At 41.6% G+C, this 26,360-nt stretch overlaps 1 protein-coding gene across 3 annotated transcripts; it reads right to left on the bottom strand.

Moving 5' to 3' along the window:
• Positions 1–926: 926 nt before the first annotated feature.
• On the bottom strand, positions 927–24,878 carry ZFX (zinc finger protein X-linked). 3 transcript variants are annotated; one of them, XM_032100842.1, is made up of 8 exons: positions 24,805–24,878; positions 18,977–19,065; positions 17,969–18,535; positions 9,114–9,263; positions 8,778–8,921; positions 8,553–8,687; positions 6,189–6,329; positions 927–4,757 (listed from the first exon to the last, which is right to left on the bottom strand). In XM_032100842.1, exons 2-8 carry the CDS (start codon positions 19,035–19,037, stop codon positions 3,571–3,573), a joined length of 2,385 nt encoding a protein of 794 aa, XP_031956733.1. In that variant the 5' UTR covers positions 19,038–19,065; positions 24,805–24,878; the 3' UTR covers positions 927–3,570. The 3 variants fall into 3 exon arrangements, with proteins under 3 accessions (XP_031956733.1, XP_031956734.1, XP_031956735.1); XM_032100843.1 differs by lacking the exon at positions 24,805–24,878 and adding an exon at positions 24,596–24,660; XM_032100844.1 differs by lacking the exon at positions 9,114–9,263.
• Positions 24,879–26,360: the final 1,482 nt, after the last annotated feature.

The following is a 26,360-nucleotide window of genomic DNA, read 5'->3' as shown; positions in this document are numbered from 1 at the left end:
CAGATTCTTACTGTGAAGAGTTGCCCAATGCCAGTGGGGCTGAACTGAGATGAGGAGTAAGTCAGCATTTCCTAAAGGTACCAGTGAGAGTGAATCAACTGGTGTGAATGTCCTGAAGGTATCTGGGCCAGCAGACACGCCACCTCCTCCCTTGGAAGGCAGGTGCAGACAGAGGGCAGTGACACCCAGCAGCACCTCTGCCATCGTGGGACCAGCGGGCTGGCGCTGGGTGACGCGCGCTGTCGGCGTGGGATGGCCTGTGCCAGTCAGACCATTGCCAAAGGAGCTCCCACCAGCCCAGATGAATTTACCTGGGCTGAGGCATTCGGAGAGCAGTGGGGATAACAACCACAATCCCCAGCCGGCCACTGCCTGCCCTGCACCGGGAGCCGCGGGGGGAAAAGCTGGGCAGGGCAGTGAGGGCGGGCAGAGGCCCAGCTCAGGTATCCTCGCTGCCTGAGCTGCATCGTGCTCACCCATCCCAGCTAGAAGGGAGGGAGCAGGGCTCCTGCTGGGGCTCACGTGGCAAAAGAGGCACCAGGAAACATCTAATCAGTCCCAACAACAGCAGTGCCCCTCATTTGTTTCAAGGTCTGGTGAGGCGTTTTGGGACAGTGTAGTAGCACTTAGTAGGTAACCACCTTGCTGAAAAACACAAAGGCATTATAAGAAGTTTATCAGACATGAATTCTTTAATATAAAACCAGGCATTAAAATGGATTTCGAAGACCCGCCATCCCTTTCACTTTTGCAGACTTCCAGGTAAAGGAACGTTTCAGCCACAGCAGGGACTGAACTACCCCACCCCAGTACAACACAAAATGAGCCGAAGAGCAGGGAGCAGAAGGGAAGTTAAAGTGCAGATGACCGTGTCCCTCAGAACAAGGCTCCATCTCAGAACTGGCATCAAATAGACTAAACGTTCATTAAAAGGAAAATATTTTGAATTTTATTTTTTCACGTTATTATCAAGTACACAATTACAATAATGTCACACATCCCTATATGGTTCTATGTATTTTGTTTTTTTCTTTTGTCTTTTTTACAAAGTGTACAGAGGGAAGGACGTATACAATATTTAACAGGGTATTTTCTACAGAACAATAATTTATATTATGTCCTTGTAAAAATCTGTACCTTTTTTAAACATTAAACTGAAACATCCATTTTATAGCATTTGCTAAGCAAATTATTTAAGAATTAAAACTAACCTGTAACTAATGTCAGTACATTAACAATAGCTATAATTTCATTTTCTCTTTATACAGACAAATACATTTTACAAAATCCACTTGACCAAACCCTTAATTATAAAAAAAAAGTTTCAACATTGTGCTTTAAAAAAAAAAAAAAAAAAAAAAAAAGTGTGTATGATTCCAGGCTACGTAAGAGAAAGAAAATGCGTAAAATTGTGTTCTTTGTCTTTCAGCTTATTTAAAAAAATAAAGTTCAAAGTGGCTAAAATCCTCAGCACTGCTATGGGAATTTATGCAGATTTTGTACACTTTCCAGGTTTCCAGTTAGAAAATGCTTGAACGTAAGAGAGGAAAAAAAAGTAGTCACAGGCGGGTACTTTGCAAGAAGCGAGTGGGAATCTCTGCTGGGTTTTACTGCATCTGGTTTGGCATCAGCAGGCAACGGACACTACGGCCATGTAGGAAATCCACTGGCTTCAGCGGGGATTTCAAGGAAGGCACAATGCAGCACAGCCAGGTATTACACGCTAAAGGGTCACGGCCCGCTAGTAGCAATATTACACAAGAGCACACTGGGCAAGTGTGGGGGCACTGCAAGCAGGCAAAGAAAGAACAAACCATCCTACAACACAGGCAGTGACATGGCATTGGGCTCTCCTGAACTGCACACTACAGACAAGAATTTCAGCTTACAGTGAGACAGGAGGGATGAGCAGTAGGGGCAGGGCTCGGTAACAAGACAAAATACAAAAGGCCTAGAAGATGCACATCCAAAAAGGAAACCTTTGTCTCTCCTATCACCCCAGACTTAAAACCATCACTATAATTCCTGTTTGATTCAATTGGAAGTTCACCTGCCTAGAAACAGGAATTAACACTGGCCCAGGCTCTGAAGCCTTTCCATTAGTGAATTGTTGGTTACAAATCCATCCTAATCTGGCAGGCAGCCAGGACTGAATTCTGCAATCCATCATGAAACAGTGGCTGGGGCGGGAATTTGAGCAAGGGGAGCAGGGCCAAGGCCTAAAATCTGGCCTGTAATTAAAATGGTTTGGGTTTTTTGCTCCACGGTTGCTGTTAAAGTACATGACTTTTGTGCTTGGTACATTTACACAGCAATTAGCAAATGATATGGCGCTACTTTATAATAGTCTTCAGGTGGCAAAATTGCATCTAATAATTGTAATATTCTCCCAGCTGTTTACAAACAGATTAAAAGAACTGGGTTAATTCTGGATACTGTACTAATTAATAAACAGCAGCTGAACACAGCTACTAATGGCTCAGGAAAAACATTCAATTTAGTAACAACTGCATCTTTCATAACTTACTTTTCTTACTAAGGATATCTACGTTACAACATCTCTACTCCTTATGAATTCATCTGCTCCGCTCCATTCCCTTCTTAAGCTCTCACTGTAAATATCTGGTTTCCAAAATCGAGGCATCTCTTGGTCTTAAATTTTATTCTTAAACAACTAACAATAAAAATGTGACTTGAACCACAAACTGCTCTTTCAAAGAAATACCAACATACATAAAGCATAAAGTTTGAGGTACGTTTACCAGCACATACAGACAGTTGTGATGTATTGTTAACTCTGCAAACAGAATAAGAGTATTTTACATTTCCAACACTGACAGGAGTAAAGCGGAAAAAACCCAACTCTTTTGTAACACACAAAACCTTTCAAAGACAAAGAAGCACAGAACAATAAATGTAGTATTTGCACATACTTTAAAATTTGCCCAGGAAAGATAAAAACAGCCCCAAACCATTTTTAACGTATTTTTCTTTCTGAAACCAGAATGAAAACACGAAGCGAGACTTGTAACTCCTCAACCAGAAAATAGTTAACCTGCCACGAAGTCTGTATAGTTAAAACAAGACAATCAGGTGGGCCCTAGTGACTTTACTGTCAACATGACAATTCCCCATTTTATACACACCTCTGACAATTTTATCAAGAGAAATTTCGTATTTTTAAAATTCACGACAAAACTGCATTAACATGGACACTGTGAGTATCAACGAGGTCAGTAAGATAAATATACTTAAATAAACTATACGGTTGAAAAATTCAGTAAGAGACAGGGTTTACTTTATTAAATGCAACTTTATTGTTGCCATCTTTTCTTCATTTATTAAACAAACTGAATAGAATTCAGAACACGCTATTGAACAAAAGGTATAAAAGTCAACTAGAAGCAATAATCCTATTTTTATACAGCAACAAATCAAATGCACAGTATTTTTTTTGTGGTTTTTTTTTTTTGTGTGTGTGTGATCGCAGGTGATTGGCTTTAAAATAAGCTAACTGCCTGAAAGGCAAATTTCCTTTATAATTCCAGCCATAAGTCTGTGAAAGAGACTTTAAGGCAGCCCAACATCTTTATGATGTCGCATAATGTGCTGGTTCTTCTCTGAAGGCCTTCGGAACCCTTTCTTGCAATACTCACACCGGTGAGGGTAGTCTTTTGTGTGAATGGAAATCACGTGCCGTTTGAAGCCTGAGGCGTCTGTAGTGCTATACTCACAGTACTCACACTGATAAACTTTCCTGCCACTGTGTGTTTTCATGTGTTTTTTCAGCTCGTTTTGTTGCCTAAAGCCCTTTCTACATCTCTTGCACCTGAATGGAAGATCCTTTGTGTGAACTGAGAGTATGTGGCGACTCAGAATGAACGGATCTGCAATTTTAAAGTCACAATGTCTGCATTGGTGCAATTTTTTACCCTTGTGAGCCGCCACATGTTTTTTCAGTTCTGAAGGCCTGTGAAAGCCTTTATCACACATATCACACTTATGAGGATAGTCTTTTGTGTGGACTGAAATTATGTGTCGTTTCAGATCACTCGAGTTTGAGCTCTTATGGTCACAATGCAAACACTGATGTGTTTTACTTTCTTGATGCATAAGCGTATGCTGCTGTAGCTCTTTGGTATCTGAAAAAGTCTGGAAACAAATATCACACTTCAACGGCGTTTCCTTACTGTGTTTAGTCTTTACGTGGGTTTTCAAGTTGGAAGAGTCGGCAGATCGGTATTCACAATATTGGCACTGGTAGGGCTTCTCACCAGTGTGGATCCGCATGTGCTTCTTGAGCTCCGACGGATGGCGAAACCCTTTGCCACACTCCACGCAAATGTGAGGAAAGTTCTTGCTGTGGACAGCCAAAAGGTGGTGACTCAGTAACCCTTGTTCTGCTGTCTCATAATCGCAGAATTTGCACTTGTGCATTTTATTAACTCCTTTGTCCCTGTGCACCATCTTGTGAGTAAATAAAGTTCCTGCATGAGAGAAGGTTTTCCCACACTCATCGCATTCAATAAGCTTTTCTGTTTTGTTGGTCAGCTTATGACTCTCCAAGTGGTTATGTAAACTTATTTTTTTATTCGTAGTGTAATCACAGTCTGTACATCTGTATTTCTTCTTAGTAAGAAGGTGCTCCGGGTGGTTTTTCATGTGCCTTTTCAAGAAACCTCTGGATTTAAATTTCTTTCCACAAATCATGCAGGGGTAGACTGTCAATGGATGACCATCAGGGCCAATGATTATTGCTGAAAAACAACAAAAAAACCCTTTATCAATATTATACAACAAAACTACACTTCAATAAATGTCAGGTGTTAACAATAAGATGAATTGTTGAGTAAGATGGGATACATACATTTTACTATACAATAAACAAGCTTGTTACTGAGTTAGGCAGAAGAAACTGAGGGAATTACTACTTTCACTCATTTTTATTACTAAGAGAAAGGAAACACTGTTTTTTGATGGAGACAACCAAAGATGTTCTTGACCTCAAATAATTCTGTTTTGAAGAATTCTGACTGAGTTCACACATTAAATACACGCAGAAACCAATGGCTGGTGCAAAGAACAGCAGCCAGCTTGTTAAACTGAATATCATCTAGTAAGCAAAGCACATGATCTTCTCTTGACTCTCCACAGATCTGCAGATAAAAGTTTAATCTGGCAGTTTAATCACCTACCGCTGACTGCTATTCAGATGCCCCCAAACTAACACCTCCTTCTTATGCCATCTGTCACAGCTACAATCTGAAGAGGTACCAAGCAGGAATCAGTAAGAACATGTTTCACACACAGAAACCTTAAAGCTTTGGAAATTATTTGCACTCATCAGTCTGGTTTGTTTACCCTGAATTTGCCTAAGCACATTAAAAAAGCTGTCTTTTCCAAAAATGTTTTATAAGGAGAACTGACTAGCTGGAAATAGAACTTTAACCTACACAGTTTACTAACTCAGGGCTAAACAAAACAGAACTCCTACAGTTAAGTCATGATTTGGAAGGAAACTTTTAGCATTATTTAAGGCAAGGCTACTAAGGAAAACAGCTGTGTGGTTTTTTAACTTTATCAAACCAAATAAATATTCTGACTGTAATGCAGTAACAGCAGAAACCAAATTTTGCCATAGAGAACTTACGTTCTTACAGATGAAAGGAAAAAGATAGGCACAAACAATCAAGACAATTTTATTTCACCATTAAAACAGAAAAGGGTATAGAAGTTACACTACTGAACATTAATATACAGTGCTCACACTTTTCAGCTACCTACTGAGCTGACATAATGAAATGCATTCTTCTATGTATTTTCAATAAAGACAAAAAGGGTTTTTAAAAGGCACTATTACAGAACACTGTTTATCTAACATCACCTTTAAAAAAGTTACATTAAACATTAAAACTGGTGTGGCAAGTTAAGTATGCAGGTTTCTAAGCTTTTGCTGTAATACTGACTTTTTCCTATGTCAGAGATGGTTTCCATTAAAACACCTGCCACAATCCAAATTACCCATGTATTTAAAATTTGTAAAATAAAATATGCACTCATTTATAAAGCAGAAGTGTTGTCAACCAAGTAATTCCCCAAATCCCTCTTTTTACAAGACACTCCACATGCATCTGTTTATGGGCAAGCACCTGGAGGAATGAGAGTAGAGCCAGGCACCACATACTCACCTGTCTGATACTGTCTGGACTCAGGTCTCCTCTTCTTCTTTGGTTTTTGCTTGGCCAGTCTCCCAAGTCCAGATGACTCATCTATGTGCAAAAGAGCACTTGCAGTGCCATTCCGACTTTCGATGCCATCATTATTATTACCTACCAAGCAATAAGTTTAAAATTTATTACCTACCAACTAAGTTTAAAAGTTAACTACCAACACTACAGGTAATTCGAGTACAAATTCTACAACGGTAGCAACAGAAATGATGAACTATTATCCGGACATTTAATCAAACTGTAATCATGTACAGCACAAGCTGCAAAATGTCTCACTATGTAACTTAGGAATTATGTTTGGTATTATGAGCATTAGCTTTGTTATCCTAATTTTACAGGAGTACATAATGTACAGGAATTAATGGCTTTCCATTACATAGAGAATTCTCCTTCAAATGCAGCATTTTTTGCATCTCTTTGGTTGCTAATTATACCCAAAATGTTTAACATTAGTATATATAATAGCATATCACAATATTTACTGTGCCCGATTTTCTTCTCAGTCCTGAAACACATTTGTGTGTGAGTTCTCATTCACTTCTGTATGTCTGAATTCACCTGACTGAAGTCTGTCACACACCAAGTTTCTGAACTGGAGTTGCAATCAAAGAATCCTTCTGCACAGCCCATAAAGTGGCACACAAAGCGCACACTACTTATACACCTGATGCTTTAGCACTCACAAATTCTTTCTACTGGGAACAAAGAGCATGCTCAGTGTTGTGTAACAGAAAGGAGGAAACAGTCTTTGCCTCACAGAGCTTTGTATTTAATACACAAATGGTATCACTGTATGTAAAACAAACATGAAAATTACAATTACATTTGAGAAGGTATTTACTGGCAATCAGTTTAACATTGGTGATTCAAGGGCATAAGTAAACTTTAATCATAAATGTTGTGATCAAGTATTTACTTGAATCAATAAAAGCCAACATTCCCTAGTGAAAGCAAAGCACACAAATAAGATAGGAAGACTCAAGTGGAAGAAAGTGCAAGATGCTCAATAGCTGTTCCTTTCATATGAGAGTGCTGAGAATTAATATTCATGATTAATGTAAGGAGACTCAGAGCCAGGCAAAAGCATGTGCATAGCCTGAAGAGTCTCATCTATATGGTAGCTCAAGTGTTCCTCTGCCATTTTCAGGCCTTCATGCTTAATTTCTCCCTGTCCCCACCATCTCTCACCCTGCACACTAGGTTGCTTACCCTGGACAATGGAACCACTCCCCTGTTTCCTGCATTCTTAAATTCTCCTTTCAATTCCATCTCACTGTTTTTAATACATTCTGCTCATTTTCTCCCCCTTCTCCAAAATCACTGAATGCTTAGTACACAACTTGTTTCAAGTTCACTCCGTTTCATTTTTAATTCCCACTCAGACTGGCTTATGTCATTTCCTTCTCACTCAAACTGTGTTCACCAGTATATGGCCTAAAATAAGGCTTCGGGTGCTCTACCACCCATCCCCTATGTAACTTTTAAACACACTGCTCCCTGAGATCTTGCCCTTCCTGACTTATGTCCAAGATTCCAGCCCCCACTGTACTCCCAGCACAACTGTCTGCTGGCACCATCACCACAATCCACATCATGCAGACACATAAGCTTTGTCCTCTACCCCCTTGCTTTGTTTAGAAGGAGAAAGGGGCAGTAGGGCAATACGGAAACATTTTTTTCCAGATGAAATTGTGGTCTTAAGCTTACAAAAGTTTTGGAAATCAGTTTGTGCACCAGTTGGTGTTCAGATACCAGGTCCTGCATGCTGGAAATACTCTCAAGGGGTTCTGCTACAATTTTAACATGTTTCCCTCCAACTTCTTTTCATTAATCAATTAATTATTGCCATTAGTGAAATCGCATATATATATGATCCTTCTAGAAAGCACTTAAATAAAGCTAGAGCTCCGTGTTGCTTTTCACTGCTACACTGAATCTTACATATTCCCACTTGCCTTTTTTTGCTCCCCCCGCCAAATAAAAATACTCAGTTCTACTCCAAAGCCAGCTCTCACTGTGTCCTAAAACTATGAGGAACAGATGTACTTGAGATATAATTTTTTAGCTGGAAGTTCATGTATTTCCCCTTTTACATCATGAAAGTATGAAGGAAAATACCTGTTAAATAGGAGCAAAAAGAAGCCTGCCTTACAGCTTCCCTCTTTCTTTCTTTTTAAGGCTCATTATGCTAAGAAACCATTCTTAAACTAAAGCTCTAAAAACAAACACAAAAGCACAAATACTCAACACTACCCTCCAAAAACCAATCCCTGACACTTTGCTGCAGTGTCACCATGAATAATTCTTTTGAGTACTACTTACCATAAGCTGCTGCCCAAGCTATGGGCATGAAAGTTTTAATTTCGGTGTCATCGATTTGCTGTTCATGGGCGGCTGCCGCGTCCTCCTCTCCTACAATCACTTCCATATAAACCTCATCAGCTATTTCTGCAACATCTAAGAGAAAGAGAAGTAAAAAGAAATTATAGGAATGTTGCACTGCTGAAAGTGAAAATCCCTGTTCCCAAAGGAAAGCCACCTACTTACTTAAGTCTTCGTCTTCATGCTGAGAATCATTTACAGTCATGTAAACCATTTTCTCCCTTGGAATACGAATACTGCTATTTTGATCGAGCAATCCAACTGCGTGGTCATTCTCTGGCTCGCTCTCCACAATGTCTACTGTGCCCCCTAATTAGGAAGACCAGAGCAAAATATTTTAAATACACTTGACCAAAATCTATGCTAAACCACAAAAAACTGGAAGTTTGTCACTCTTTGGTACCATACTCATAGGTCTTTACAGACCACTTGAGAGAAACCACAATCTCATGCAAAATTTCAAGTGTCAGGTCGGAGTATTCTCAAACAAGTGTATTTTACCTAAATCGTCTTCTCCAGGATCTGCTTTGAATATATAGACCTTGATGACTTCTGGACAAATGCCATCCACTTTACAAGAGCCACTTTCTGACTCTGCTTCCATGGTAATTTCAGCAGAACCTTCGTGTTCTATCTTACCAGCATCATCCACTACAAAAACAAGTTATTACAATTACCCAGTCATATGCAGACAGACATATATGAAAGACTTTATTAATTTATTACTCAAATTCGGAAGCAGTTTAAAATTAAAAAGTTGTGATAAAGAACCTACCCATTAATTTTTTTTTCATATCCTTGAGAACAGTGACAGTAAACACAAAAATAAATTCAAGCTATTATCTTCTAGTTAAGGGGGAAGTGCAAGAACGCTACAGTGACAAAACTAGAAGCATTAGCACCACACCAGGCAATGCTAATAAGGAAACTGTGATCTACAGCAAGATGATAGTAGGAAGAAAGTACACATCACTACTTCACTCTACGGCATAATTTCACCTATTCTCAGTTTTAAATGCTTTCTCCTTCGCAACTAATAACCTATTAATTGTTCTTTTCAAAAGCATTATCTGTTGCTTAACCCTGTCTCTAATGCAAGTGGTACTACTGCTGCCTGTCAGATCTGGTTCCCTGCAAAGCACTGGTACTGATGCCTTTTCAGCTGCTGGAGAGGAAACCTGCACGGCACCTCCAGGAAGAAACCCCTCCACTCTCCTCATGGCCTCCATAGCTGGAGGCGGAGCACAGCGCCTGAGCGCTGACCTGCCACTGCAGCACCGGAAACCTGTTCACGGTGCCCCTCCTGACAGGGCCCTGCATTCCTCCTGCAGCCCTGTGTACTCCCAGACTTTGCTCTCCCACCTCCAGAAGGGCACCTGCACCACACTCCAGCCTGAACTGCCAGAACTTGCCCAGGCTCCCACATACCCATGGCTGACAACCAGCTTTACGAGGAACACACTTGATTTTTGAGGCATTACTGTACATGGGCACCTCTCCCCTTCTTACTTTACCAAGAAGAGATTTTCAAGAAAAAAATAGTTAAGTATGCATTCACAAAAATCAAATCCAGCATCTCAAGACCTTAGGAGAATCTTCCAATTTTCAGAAGCCCCAGAAGTTTCTCCAGTGTTGAGATTATTTAAGAATTCTTAACATTACAGAATACTTTTGTAATTTGTGACTTCACTGTCACTCCCTTAGAGTCATGCATGACTTCAGTTCATGACAAGACATGGAATTTGTAATAAAAGTCTAAGAACTGCCCTATAAATGGTGAAGAATTTTCAACTACCATGCCTAGCACATATCAAAGACTTCACAAAGTATGCTTACTTTACTAGCACTTATTGAACTACCCTCATAAATAAATCATAGCTTTACTACTCAGAAACTCAGCATTCTTATATTTATTTTAATACATACTTAAAAAAAAACTCAAAATGTTATTACTGTTATTTTCCTGCCACGAAGTCAATAAATTAGCCTTTGAATTAGATAAACTATCACATGTTCTGTCTCATGTATCAAACACAACTGTATTTAAGTACAATTTCTCAATCAGGCATCATTACTCACAAAAAATATGAACAACAGTAAATTATAAACCACTAACATAAATTCATCTGTCTCTCTCCTCACCAAAAAAACAGCAGAAAAAAACATTAAATGCTCGAATGCCAAGTTCATGATCAGTGGCCACCGTACAGATTGTTTCAAGCAGTAGGATGTTTTAAAAATTACTTTGTGTCACGGGACAACATAACGTCTTGTAGCTGAGACCCCAAAGCATTTAGAAGTAAAAACCTTAAGATGTTCTTTTGAATCACATTAACAATGTAGCTCCACAGTGTCTATATTCGGTTACAGACTTCCATGACTTCTTTGTCATATCCATGATATACCAAATGTCATTGGAACTCTGACAAAAAAGAAAATTTGCTTTTCTTCCTACAGTACTTTTATGTAGTTGTTCTCCCTAACTCGGTTGTTTCCAGTGTCAGGCACATGTATTTGGAAGGCTTTCAAATCAGCGTAGACTGACTTTACACCTCTGAAGCCGAAAGGGAAGTCTGCCACCAAGATCAACTGATGCTGGAACATATCCACAAGGAAGGAAAATCATGGCTGAGTCAATCAGAGGGAAAACAAACCTATGTGCATGATGTGAAACAGACCCATTTCTTTTAACCAAACCAGAGTTTTTTACTTCCATTTATATATGGAAGTATCCATTGATAACTTTCACACAACAGATGAATTCTAAGTCTTAAAAACATGCTCTATTTATGCTTTGAAATAAGTTCTCCAAGATTAAAAGTATTATTTTATCAAACATAATAAAAAAATTGTTACACAATTTAGAGTTTGTTTATCCCTGAATTCCCTTTATATCCAACATTGTTTTAAAAATACAACAACCGGTTTAAATATTTATTTAACAGAGCCATTTAAACTGTAAGGAAATTGATGTGTAGGCGGTATCAGGCCAACTTTTCTCATTCAAAAAGAAAAAAATTCACTCTTGACAGGTGGTAATAATTTAAAAACTGAAGTCCCTGATGGGCTTGACAAGCAGTAATATTTGCAGTATAGTAACAAACAGGTAACAGGATGAAAAATAGGGTGGAAAGAAAAAGACAGGAAAAAAGATAAAAATCAAAGGAAAAGACAAACGAGGTGAAAGAGAATGGGTATCTATTACAGAAAGTACCATTTCCAAGGTATTTTGTCCTATGGCTACACAAGCATTTATTTATACTGATGCACTGATGCTCTGGGAGCATTTTATGAAATTTGCTTTCTATTTAACATTTGCCCAATGTTTCTGCATTCTCCATGTAGCTCAGTCTCTCAACCAGAGAAAATTATTCCAAAATACTTGACTGATCAGTGTTTGAAGTTGGAACTCTGATGATATTAATTTTTTATTCAAATTTGTAGCCCATCGAGGGGTCCCACAAATCACCATCTATTGCTGATACTCTCTCATATTGCTCCTCTTTGACATTAACAACAACAACAAAAAAGTTACTTAAAAGAATTAGTTAAGCTTCTAAGAGACCACTTCCTTTTAAGTAGAGCCACTGAGCATTACTAAACTAATCACAAGTCACATGCTAGAAAAAAAGTTCAGGCTAGCATTACTCCAGTGCTGTCATACCTTGTGCCTCCATTTTATCAGATATGAACTGGACACTACAAACTTTAAATGTCTGGATTTTTCCCCCCCCTATACTAGCTGGTAGCTTTAATTCAGTAAACAAGTGGATACAGACTAAATCTCAGAGTTAAAAAAAAAAAAAAAGAAAAATTACTAGACACAGTATTATTTTACATTAATTACAAGAATGCAGTCTATGGTTTGTTTGCCAAGATTCTTCACAGACGTCACTGATTAGAGCAGCCTGCTCTTTGCATACCATGAGCTGCAAGAAACAATTAAATAAGTATGTGCTTCTCCAATACTTCAATAATTGCTTCCATATAAAAATAATGCTACGATTGTTATTAAAAGCACAAACAGATGAGAAAAGTTGTCACACAACATGTAAGAAGTGGCATATTTAAAACCTGTCTAGTTACCACTTCCAAGGAAATCAACAAGAAGAAGACCAACAGGTAAAAAAAGGAATAAGGAATAAAGAATAAAGCAAAGAAATAAAAGATACAGGCAACAATAACAACAGATTCCATGTGTTCTATCACAATGACAGCATTTGTTTCCTAGAAAATACTAAATTTAATTTTTAAAATCATATAATAAACTAGTAACATCCAAAGAATAATTATCTCCAGTATCTCTACCCTTCTATTAAAACATGTCCAACGGCATCTTTGGGACAGAAACAAGCTCCTATGCATTGATAATAACCCTATATTTAAAACACTGTTGGAGTCAGTTTCCCCATACAGAAGCATAAATGTTAAGCCAAGATCCTGATTTGCTTAAATAGACCCATCTTTTGTTTAACTGTAATACATACATCTTCCCCAAAATGTTGTTTTTAGCTTTTTGTATCAAATATTTGATGGATAGGCAGATAAAGACTTTGTACCCTTATAGTGTTTAACTTCTAATTTAAAAATGCAAATACAACTGCCGTTATTTTTAATGGATTCTGTAACTATTTAAACTTATTCTTTCCTACCATTTCTCCTCTACATGGGAATAATTATGAAAATAAAAGGATTGTAAAAAAATAAAATTCACTTAAGCACAAAGATACCTTCCATCTTTTTCAAGTACCCACTGCTCATTGCTAAAAAACACACCAAACAAACAGCCTAAGGAAAAGTCTCCCTATACCAGTTTAACAGATCTTAAAAATGTGTCAATGGAGCAATTAGACAAGAATCATCTATTATGTCAGCCTTTATGTTCCCAAATGGTTCTCTTAGCTGCTAAAAAATGTGTATCATGGGATACTTGTCTGCTTACAAAATAAACAACCCTATTTAAGCATTCTTAATGAAAAACGCCATTACTAACTATTCTCTCTAAAATAGATTAAAAGCATTCTGTATTCCCCTGACTTTGTTCAGTTATTTGTGATAGAAACATCTACTTCATTCAACAGCAGACAATTCCTAGTCCACTGAAGAAGTTATTTTTACCATACAGTTACTTCTTGAATGGCAAACCAGGTTTCCTAATCTGTGAGAAAAGAGAAATCTGCTCTATTTTCATTTTAATCCTTTACACATGAGTATATCCTATGCATTTAAAGGTCCCTCCAGGGTAGTAATCTAGTAGAGGTGCAATTCCTGAGCTCCAAACTGGGATCTAACACCTGTCCTTCTTGTCCTCTGCCACAGCTCTGAGACATCACTCAAGGTAACTTATTTCCATCACCTCTCATGGCGGCCTCCTGAGCAGCCTGAGCTGCAAAACTGTTGGTGCCACTCCAGTGGTCAGACATAGGCATGGCAGCAAGTTCTGCCTCTGAGAAAGAAAAATTTGATTTCCTGCATCTTTAGCAACCTCCAGGGGAAAAGAGAGAGATATTTATGCTAAGACAGCAATTAAAAGCATTTTGCTTTCTTGACTCAAAGGCTACCGGGTGGCCCAAAGGAAAAGCATGAACCTCATGGCTTGTTCATCAGATCCATTGTTTTCAACTTAAACATCCAACAAGGACAAAAAAAAAGATTGATTTTCATAGGCCTAGGTGAAACCTTTCTCTCTCTCTGAGTTACCCTGGGTTCTGATTCCTGTAATGAAATGTGTTAATTCAGATAAAACAAACAAGAGACATGTCTAACTCAGAGAAAAGCAAGGCGATGGATGGATGGATGGATGGATATAACACAGCTGCCATTCTGCCAATATTTAAATTCTTAATGCTGCAGTTTAAGCCTTGTGAGGCTGCCCTTCACTTTTTCCAGACTCCTCTTGTCAAACTTTTACGCCTCACAATTTTTACTGCGATAAGAGTATATCACAATGCAACTTTTCATCTTATAGAATCAGTTAATGCCAGAGGAGGTGTCTATCTTTGCCAAATGGAATGAAATCAGATGAAAAAAAAAAGAAATCTCAATTTCCATCTTATTGCCAGGCACAGGGCACTGCTTTCCTTGGTTAGTAAATGCAAGATGTTTGCTTTATTTTGACAAACACCAGTTAATCTCACCACTACTGTTTCACTTATGGAAAAATGATTTTCCAAGCTACCAAACAATTAGTACCAGTGTGAGTCACAGCACAATTTATACTTTCCTGACTCAACTCATGAACTGGCTTGTTATGGAATATGTAAAAGAAAAAAAAAAAAAAGATTTATTGAACCTCCTTGCATCTTTCTCAAGCTACTAACTAGTAGGTTTGCATTCTTAGTTGAATGAATATCTGATTCTGTTCTGCTCTATGTGCCCCAAATCTACCATGGAACAAAAATGAATCTTGAGGGCAAAGACAAAGTATCCAAGAAAAAACTTAAGTACATCAAAAAGTAACTGGTGATATAAAGCTGCGCCAAGAAACATTATCTTGAAAATGAAGAAAGCAAAGGCATATTAATGCCAAAGCTAAATTAAATCTAACTGGGAAAAGAAGTATTAAAATACTGAGTTCATTTAAGCACAGTCACAGAATTAAACCCACAGAGCTGTGTTCTTTCAGAAGACAAACCAGTCTGAAACCAAGAAAGAAGGCAGAAACACAATATTTTTTAAAAGTACACATAGATTAGTCATTTCAAATCACGTATTTTCAGGAAAAAGCTAAGAAAATGATCTTAAGAAAATCTATGTATACTCAGCTCATTAGGAACAAAAATGAAAATGCTTAAAGAGAGCTACAAAATTGGAAAAAACAAAAAGATTTTGACAACAGCTTCCACTGAAGAAAACAGACAGAGAAACCTATGACAGAAAGAAAATGAAGTGTCATCCCCTGCTTTTCAAATGCCTATCTAAAATAAGACAGGCAAAGGCATTCTGAAGAACACAGTCTAGCTCCCAGATCTGGGAAGCAGCAACATTTGGCTACTGTAATGGCAGACAAGATTACATTCCAACATCTGCCCCTGCAGTTCACGGAGGTTTGCCAGAAGCAAATACAAATTTACAAGCTGGGATGAAAAATCCAAAACAGGATTGGCTGATGTGACCACCTTTTAAAACTAAGTTCAACTGAAGAACTGAGGCAGGCACCAGATCAGTGAACACCTCCACTGCTGATGCAAACAAAAAAAAATAATAAAAAATTAATTCGAATAATATTTTTCATACAACAAAGAAACTGTTTGGCAAGACAGCCTTTACTTGATGGAAAAGCACCAGACTCTGCCTTCACAACCAGAAGAACTTGTTATGCAGGCTTTAAACACAGTAGGTGGTAGTAGGGACTTCCCTCTAAAATGAACTGTAGAACATTAAACACAAAGAACGCATATTTTGTAGGGTAACGATTATTTTAAATGCTGGCTTATTTAAGGTTCTGAATCTAAACAAAGTACATTACAAGAATCTTTAATAATAAAGTATGAAACTGCAGAAATACATGACTGAAAACAGAGAGTATCCCAGCACAAGTGACAACTAAATTCCTGTGTTTCCTGCCAGTCACCACTTGTTGACAACTGGCACATCTAAGAAGACTTCCCAGCTAGGTAGGGATCATCCAAAATGGCCTCTACCAAGACATTCTGTCCTCATTCAGCCACTGCCAGTAACGAACAGGACACACATCCACCCATCCCTCTCACGTGCATTTACACAGGCATGGTTTGCAGAGTGCTCGACGGCAGCAGCCCCAGAGGCCCTGCTCTGCTGCAGGAGGAAAACCTGCACAGGAGTGAGCACAGACAGGAGCAACAGCGCCTTGAAGAGCTACAGTCAGGGACATGGAAGACGTGAGGATCACCACCAGCATCAGACTTCAACTATCCATAGGCAGATTATCCAGTTTGTTGTCTAACCATGCAGCAGGTGCAGAAGCATCTGAGCTGCTTTCATCTGATTTAACTTGGGCCCAGAATCAGAAAGTTTTATCTGCACCACACTAGACAAGAGTGCATTTATCAGTCTGGATCAATACAATCTCAGAACAGATCCCCTGACCTCTTTCACCTCAGTACAATCCTGCAGTTTAATTTACAATATTTTGTGTTATCCATATTTTGCATTATCCCACTTCATTGTTTTCCCAGATAATAGAGAATTAACTGTACCTCATATAAACTCAAAACATGGCTGCAACAAGGTTACTCAAGGAACTCAAGAGATGATAAATTAAGAAATGCAGTGATCCTAGGTAAGGAGAAGCAACATTAAAATTCGTAAGTACAGAACATAAAATTAAAACAAGTTATTATACATTTCAAAAATGTGTCCAAAAGTAAAGAAGGGAAAAAAGGGAGAAAAAAAAGGAAAAAACCAAAAAAGAAAAAAGGTAATTGAAGCAGAGCACGAAGTACACCTCATCGATGGAATTGTTTAACACCACACAAAACTGAAGTGCCTGAAATGGCAATTAAACAAACCAGCCTAACAAGGCTTTTCTATTTCTACAATAAATAAATGTTCAGCAGTGACACTGTGATGTTCCTAGGTGCTGCACTGAGTAATCACTATAATAAGTAACATACTTAGAGTAAGCTCTAGTTCACACACAAATGGATATCCTCAGTAGAAAAAGGATTGATGATATGCTCTATTTTTCTCCACCCTCTATTTAAGTCTTTTGAAATACAATTCAAATGCATTGTGCCACTGTTCCTAAGGGAGATTAAGATATTCACTTCCCAGTTATGAGCAGCAATAGCTACTCTTTTTGTTAGCTGCATCTCTCTGTCCTTTGCTTAATCAAGAGAAGAAAACACATCCTAACAGCAAAGAAAACCATATTGTTGTCTGTATCCAACAATAACTGGGGTGCAAGAGGCAGGGGTTCAGCAAAAAAACAAGACAAGGACTGGATTTTCAGAAACCACGGTTTTTTACTCTTTCTTTTCCATGAAATATTTTTGTTTCCTTAATGTCTTGGTAGTCACCTTAGTAACCTGGACATATAAGCATTTTTAAACATTGTCACATTAATTTTCTTTCAGTTCTTATTAAGTATATGGCATTTGGTTTACTGGAATTCTTACTCTTCTGTTCATATGCTATAAATTGCTACAGAAATAATTTATGATCAGATGTGCATTTGCCAGTGTTTCTCTCCATTAGCTTCACCAGAACTTTTAGCTCGTGTATGTTCCTAAAAATCCCTCCATGTGAGTTCATTTGTGAGATCTGCATTTCAATAATAAACACAGAAACTCTGCTCCGGGTATTGTCTTAAGCCCTCCCTCAGATATTTCAAGCCCATATCATAAGAACTTTGATGGCTTTACCCACACACTTACAGGAAATCATAAGGTAATCATCACAGTTGCCCTTCTCATCTTGATGTTCCACAGGGATTCCATTGGCATCGATCACTGCCTCTGACGCACAGTCTGCCACCAAGACTTCCTCAGAAACAACATCTGTTCCCAGAGTATCAGTGACAATATCTGCTTCTTCAACGTTATCATGAACTACATGTTCTACGTGTCCAACTTCGGGCACATGCATTGACTCAGTTGTCAGTACATGTTCTGGTATAGACATTGTCTCTGCTGTTATGTCAGAAGCTAAAACATCATCTGGGACAGTGCAATGAGCCAAAGAAACCTCTTCAGCTACGTCTGTGTCCAGCACTTGTTCAGGAATAATGACTGTTTCAGACACGTCTGGCTCCTCCATGATATCTGGGCACTGAACATCCTCAATAACAACATCCTCAATGACATCCTGGATTACTACAGAGTCTGGATCATCAGGAACAAAATTATGCACAGTTATATCTGAGTCGACTACATCTGAAACAAATACTGTTTCCTGTACTTCCACAACAATCTGATCTCCATCCATATGTGCTGCATCAGCTCCTGAAAAACACAATTAAAATAGCACTTCAATGGTAAAACTGTCTCACATGAGGTGGTTAATAATTGAAATTGTTTCACTTCAACTTTTACACTACGCTACAATTTAGTAAAACAGGTATAACAGCATATGAGCTATTAAGATAGGTAGATAAAGCAAGCCCTCAGTAGATGCTAACATAATTAAGATGAACAAGATTTTCTCTCCTGGAAAAGATTTGCAATTTTTAGACTCTCCCCCAATACCCAAACAACTATTACTTGACTGAAAGAACAGTAGCTCATTCATATTGCTCTGAGTAATAAAAACAACCCAAACTCAAAAGCAACTACTCTATACAAAAGCATTGATGCAGCACAGCACTTCTAAGCAAAGGCAGAATAAACAACAGTCAGTTGCATCTAATGTGAACACTCTCATCTACATATTATCTCCTTACAGACCTGTTGGATCAAAAAATGCATTTGGCTCATGTGGCTGCAATTCAAGCCCATCTTCATCCATGGCCTTTAACTCTCATCAGTCACAGTGTCTGTAGAAGGTAAAGAAGAAAGGTTATTTCACTTGTATTAGATGAAGAAGGTTGCCTCTGCCTATGCACTGAAAATCTGAAATTTTTGGTGCATGGAAGTTAACACACAGCACCTCATGGACTTTAAGACAAACCAGATTTCAGTCAGGGTCCCTCAGTCTGGGATTCCAGCAATACTACTCTGGATGACCAAACACCCAGTGTCTGAACAAGAGTGTGAGGGCCAACATTCTGGGTCCGTTTCTCAACACCATATGGCTTCACAAACACAGAAGCAGCTCATAAAGGAATGTGAAAATACAATTTCCTTATCATCTTAAAAAAAAAAGAAATTAAGACAAAGCCTAGACAAGTTCATACTCAAGTCCCTATTGGACAGGGAAGAATACAGAACTGTCAAACCATTAAGGCTCAATATGGCAAGTTAAACATAGAAAGCTCACTATCTGAAATGCACACCAGTTCTGATGTCCTGATGTTCATACTCGGGCAGTCATGAAGACTTCACTATTATGTCACTTCAGCAACTGAATTCATCAATGTAAACTGCTTTCAGAGCATAACATCATATGTTTTCAAACCTAGATCTGTGAGTATTTTCAAAATTCTTGCCCCAAGACAAAGTACTGTAAGTATCACAAGTTAGTTCTCGAAAACTACCAAATGTCATGTTCTACCAAAATTTTTGAACAGAATTATCAACAACACCTCTTCAATGCATAATGACTTAGGATTTTAATCTTCTTAATGAAAGAACCAAACAAGACCACAAAGTTAAAATACTTGCAAAAAAGTGAAACTGCAATCTAAATTCTGCTGCTTACATATGTGCATTACAGTTAGGATCAGGCAAACCTAGTTAGGTAAAATGCAGTCTAACATAAGTGCAAGGGAGTAGTACAAGTTTAAGTCCAACTACTTTCCTAAGTGCAGAACGAGCAAGAGGCAACAACGTTCCTTCACGTTTCTGCTTGTGTTTCTGTAAAAGTGGAAGATGTTATTTTTCTTCCTCCAAACGTTTCTCACAGTGACAGGCAGAAAGCTCCCCACTTCTGTGATACTTTCACAAAAGACAAACAAAATATCAAGATTCTACCCAAGGTTTCCATAAGAATCATAACCTTTCCAAATTACATTAACTAACATTTACATTCATTACCAGGGAAACTGCTATACAAAAGAAAAAATTAACTAGTCCAAAACACAAATCTAAACCCATAATCTAGAACAAGTATTTTCTAAACTTGGTCCACTTTTTAGCTCAAATTTTCTCAACTCTTCACCTCTGGAACTCTCCCTTAGGGCATTGTCCAGACTCCAGTGCAGTCACTCGGACCTCGTCCCTTACCGAAGTTGAGGGAGAAGTATAGCCAGACATTGAATTGGAAAAAAAACAGTGGCACACTAATAATTTTCTGAGGTGTTCTGCATCTGTGTGAGGCTCAGCTGAAAGGTCTCTGTATTTTAGAGACAGCTGTGCTAACAAGTCATTGTGGTATCCAACTGGACATAAATCGCCTTCCAATTACTCTGACTGTCAAGCACTTCCATCAGAAGTGCCCACTATTAAGAGGAACAGCTCTTCACCCAATGCTTGTTTGACAACCAAGAGCAGAAGAAAAGGCTCTGTTTCTCAGCCTCAGATGCAAGAAATAGCTTGACTGATGGCAATCAACTTCTGCCATGCCACAGAAACAAGAGCAGAATAACAAAATCCCATACAGTAATTCAAGCAAGAATTATTCATACCCTGCTTTCCTTCCATCTATTCAGTATACACCCAGCCAGTCTACTACCAATGTCCTTCCTATTCATCTTGTCATATTTTGTGTTGCCTTCACTGTTTAGTTTCTTCTCTTCTGTTGCTTCTTTTCCAACTTTTTGTGTGCCTGCACCAATATCATGTTCATTACCTCATCTGCTCATTTCATCCCTCCAGCTTCTAACTACAGTACACTCCCATCATTCACACAAACCTCTGCTATTCATCAGTTTGTAGCAAAGATTGTATCAGCAATTAGGAGATTTTTTTTTTTGGTAGGAGGCAAAGGGGGACTAAGGGTTGGCAGAAATAAAACTGCCTCTCTCCTCAGACAATACACATATAAGAAGATGGAACTCTCTGAAGAGTTCAGATGCCCTTCATGCCTGTGCTTTTGAGAGCTGTATTATCATACACATCAGCCTCTGATCTGCTGCGACCTGACCAGCCTGAAGCGTCAGTTCACCAGTAGCTACTGGAAGAACTGGCATTCGTTTTCTCTGCTTCCTGCTTTCACCACCCACCTGACCATCACCACCACAAATTCCTACTTCTTATGATTCATGCCTGTACTTTCTCTAGCCTATCTTCTCCCTAAATTCCTCACTGTCTCTGTGAGGGATGCACTCCTTCACTGTCCTTCTCCCCATCCTCTTCACCCATTAGATGCAGGTCTCCATCACTACTTTCCATCTTCCTGGAAGTGCCCACTGACACCATCTCTTCTCTGTTATTCTTGCTGCTGCCTGGATTCCAGGCAACAGACGCTAAATCCAAAATGTCCCCATGGTGCTCAGGAGGTCCAGTTTCACAGCAGTAACAGCCCAGCACACCCTCCACCTGCACACTGTGTAACTCTGGCCTCTTCGGTACTGGCCAGGTCTCATCTACACTGACAAAACGTGCTTGAAACAAAGGCTCAGGCTCCACACAAACCAAAGACACTTCCTGGGCACATGGGCTTTCAAGTATGAGTCTTAAAAAGGCAACCAATATTTGCTTTGGTGCTTGTTCCAGAGTAGAAAGAAACTTTGGTGCTTTCACTCAGTGAATCTCTTACTAAATAACGTTTCTCATAATGTGCTTTTGCATCCAGACCCAGCCAACACATCAATGTACCTCAATTCTTACCCCTGTGCAGGACCATAAAGAGTTTAAACATGCTCTACAAGGGCACGGCCCCCACATCCATAGAAATTTGCTGCAAGGAGAGGACCAGAAGAGGATGCAGGCATTTAAAACAGGAATTACCTGAACTACCTAAAATAATAAAAGTGCCCAAATCAGAATCTGCAGTCCAAAAAGTCATGAAGTAATTTGTCTATGGTTGAAGTAAAAAAAAATACAAAAAGATTCCGGAAATCACGTCAAGGTTTGAGCATTCTAACCAGGAGATGAGAAAACACTGCTCCTTCCTGCTCACTCCTCTGAGCAGAGGGCGAGCACAGGGGCACAAGATGAGGCCACACAAAGGAAGGAACACCACAAGGCTGCGCACCAACAGCAGCTCCGTGACATGAGAAATACCAGAGCTGCTTCTTGCAAGCACCACAGTGAACATCTTCAATTCCTTGGCAAGCACCCCAAGCTCGTACCATAAAGGCTGAGAAGCAATTCCAGCAGTTCATTTTCCTGCAAGATTTCAGAAAGGACAGAAACTCCTCTCAGTCCTTCCAAAACATTATAGCTGACACTTACCTCAGGACCCGGTTCTGGCACTGAAGCCAACAGAATGAATTTTTCACTTCCAGCTTGGGAACCCAACCTCTCAAAGAAAAGCATGTGCCCAGCCATGTCCCTACACTTACTTCTTCTCAACTATGTGGCTCTTTGTTCAAATCTCAGGAAATCCAGTAACACTCTTCTACCACTGTGACAAAAAAACCTGAGGCACGCAGAATCAGATTTTATATCTCTGAAAAGAACTAAGCATCTCCACCTTTTACTTGGCTTGGGTACATGCCAGCTTAACATGGATTGAGAACTAATACAACTCTGCAATACACTTAATTCCATCCATACAGTTAGTTTTTACAAACTGATTTTTACCTATTTACTCAGAGACTTGGCTGGTTTTGGCTTGATGTGAGTCAAGGTAACATTTCCAAGTCGAAGGACAGATGGAAAACTACATATTCATAGAAGAAATGGTATTACTATATTAGCAATAATATTCCAAAATAAAAATGATCGTGACAACAATCAGTCAAGAGAAGCAATGCAGACAGTGCACTAGTCCTGCAGCATTACAGATCCTTGACTCAATAGACCTAGCAAGGTAATCAAGATAAAATAAAAAGAAATAGACAAGCTGTCATGTTTTAAAGAAGGAGCAACTTTAAAAATAGAGTTCCTTAAAACAGCTTTAATATTCCACAGAAACTCTCCGTTTCTCTGCTCTCACCAAAAAATGTTAAAAAAAAAAAGGGGGGGGGGGGGAAGGAAAAGGAGAAAAAGGGGAAACTTCAGAAAAGTCATCATTGTGAAAAAGAAATACATAACATAGTCTTTTGCCTACTCCTAATTTGCGATAAGGCCTTAAACCAAATATCTAGGCAGCAAAACTCCGACAAATCAAGGTATAAAACAGCAAAGTTCCCCACGTGCAAGTGCTGGCCCCTACCCACCCTGGGATGACTTAGTGTACAGCCACAACCATATTCCCGTCGTGCCTTGCTGCATCCCATTAAAAATTGCGGCACGCCTGGCATATCCCAATTGGGTCAGAGCCCCGAGCCACCGAGGCTTCGCGGTGCTCCTGAGGCAGCTCTGGGCTCAGTCCACGCCACTGCTGCAGTGTCACAACTCTCCTGACGTGACCCACTTGGGGGGGACTCAAGGCACACACAAGCACAGTGCTCTCGGTCACACACACACGAAAGGCAAAAAAAAAAAAAAATACTCCTATAGGATTTAACTCCTGCCTTGAAAATAACCCTCGTTATTACTAGGTGAAGAAATAGAAAAATAAAAACGATGTTACTAATGTAACTATGCGATCATTCAGCTGCTAATTTCTTGATGCATCTCCCTCAGCTTTGGCACGAGAATCAGTGCTGCTGTTTTCATTGCAATTCCGTAGAAAACCCCCCTCAAGTCATTCCCCTCTTTGTTGTAGTTCAGTAGTGGGGTATTTGCAGAAACCGGTTAAAGAAACGGGTTTTCTCCATATTTCACTGGGATGTTGTGCACCAGACGACAGTAATTCTAAAGGAAATAAACTAATTCTTAACGAAACGTAAATTAGGGAAATGACCGATCCCAGGCGCAGCTTTGAACCAGCACCAAGGGGGGCCCCAAGGGGATTAGGGGGCTGCTTACGGGGCGAGTGGGCGAAAGCGGCTGCGGGAGAGCTCCCGGCGCTGCCGAGCCCTCGCCGCCCGAATCCCCAGCCGGAGGAGAGGAAAGAGATAGCGGGGCAGGAGAGGACCCGGCCGGCAGCCCCGGCGCGGCCGCGCAGGGAGCCGCCGCGGGCCGGAACGCGCCTCGCTCCGCTGTGCCTCGCAGTGTGGCAGCGGGAGGCGGGGAGGGTGTGGAGACTGCGGGCGGTCCCTGCCGGAGCCCCGAGGCTCCTCCGCCCCGCCCGGCCCGGCCCGCGCGGGGCCCCGGCTGTGCGAGCGATTAATTCAAGATGGCGCCGGCGCCCTCCGCCCCCCCCGCGCGCCGCCATTTTGTCTCCTCCTCCAGACACCTCCGAGCCCCCCCCCGGCCGGGCCCGCGACCCCTCACCGGCCCCACTCGCCTCCCCCCGGGCCCGCAGCCACCCACCTCCGCTCCGCGTTCCTCACACCACCTCCCCGGCCGCCCCGGGCCGTGCCGGGCGTGCGGAACCCGCCGGCGCAGAGCCCGCGGCCCGCTCCTGTGGCGGAGCCCTGGCGCGGCCTAGCTGCGGCCTCCTCGCGGCCTGCGCCGCGGCCTGTGCGGGCAGGGGGAGGCCCGGGCCGGGCGGGCGGCAGGGCCCGGCCCGCGGCTCTTACCGTGCGGGTGGCGGGCGGCGGCGCTCGCTCGACGCGGCCTCTCTCAGCGCGACTGGGCCGAGCGCGGCGGCGGCGGCTGCGGCGGGGCGGGCGGGCGGGAGGGGAGGGAGGGGCCGAGCTCGGAGCTGAGTGGAAGCGGCCAAGCTCCCCGGGCCGGGCCCGCCGTCAGCACGTCACGTCACTGCCCGAGAGAGCCCAGGAGCAGGCGGAAGGGAGCGCGCCGCCGCCGCCGCTTCGGGCCGCCCGCCCGCCCGCGGGGGCCGGGGCGGCCGAGCGGGCCGGGGGCCTGTGCGGGGCGGGCGAGGCGGCGGTCGGGGCGGCGGGGCGGGGGCGGCGCGGCGGCGCTCGGTCCCGCGGCTCCTCCTGCCGCCGCCTCCGCCGCGGCTCGGCCGCGCTGCTCCGCCCGGGGCTCGGCGTGCGCCCCCGGAGCGCAGCGGTGCCCCGGGGCCCCCTCCCCGCCCGACCCCTCCATGCCGGGCGAGCCCCCCCCGCGCGCCACCAGGCCCGCGGCCCGGCCCGGCCCGGCCCCGGAGTGCGGGCCACAGGCTCCGCGCCCCCGCCGCGGGCTTGGACTCGGGTCTGCGCGGCGGGGAGCGGCTTTTAGGGTGCGGGGGCTCCGCTCTGGGGCGGACGCGGGCCGAGGGCCGCGGCTTGCGCGGCCTCGGGTCACCCCGGCGCGGAGCGCGGCTGCCGGCCGGAATTGCTGGGAACAAGGACAGCGGAAAGCAGCGGGGTGCGGTGCCGGACCCCAGGTCCCCACGTAGAACACGGACGGCGCTCCGCGGGGGCCGCTGCTATTCACGTAACAACAGTACCAGGCCGGGGGGGGTCGCATTTTGTGGACTGTGGAAAATTGGAAATAATTTGGCGTTGAAACACAAGCCCTGCCTACAGGTGTTTTCTCATCCTTGTCCTACAAGTTAAGAATGCTGGTGGGTGGTTTTTTTTTTTTAAGGAGAGTGTTGCTGTTGATCCATTAAAGATGCACCCTAAAGTTTTCGAGGCATTAGAAATTAAGTGAGTAGCCTCATGGAAGTGAGGAGGTACCTTCAAAGAGGTTGCATAATTGTGGGGCCAGGCCTCGAGGAGGTTTCTTCAAGAGGCGTTTTTAACGTTTAAGGAAACTGGAAGGAAATTGGCTGGTGCGCTTATCAAATGATGCAAATGTGACTTATCTGGCTGTGAACAGTAAATGTGTAGTGTTTATGTTGCCAATGAGCCTCTGGTTCAGCTTTGACTCTGCTCTAATTTTATGCACTAGTCTTTTGTATCTTAACACACAGGCATAAAACGTAAGTTGGGCGATGCTTGGAGTTTATTTCAGTATAGTGTTTGATAAACATGCACCCTGCAAACTTTAACCGTATGCAGTGGGTTGATCCTGGCTGGATGCCAGGCACCCACCAAAGCCGATCTGTCATTCCCCTTTTCAGCTGGACAGGGAAGAGAAAACATAACAAAGGTTCATGAGTTGAGGTAAGGACATGGGGAGATCACTCAGTAAATACCTAAGGGCAAACAGACTCGAATTGGGGATATTAATTTAATTTATTACG

This window comes from Corvus moneduloides, chromosome 2, assembly GCF_009650955.1.
Source record: "Corvus moneduloides isolate bCorMon1 chromosome 2, bCorMon1.pri, whole genome shotgun sequence".
Classification (NCBI taxonomy): domain Eukaryota; kingdom Metazoa; phylum Chordata; class Aves; order Passeriformes; family Corvidae; genus Corvus; species Corvus moneduloides.
This window is presented reverse-complemented; position numbering and strand designations above follow the sequence as displayed.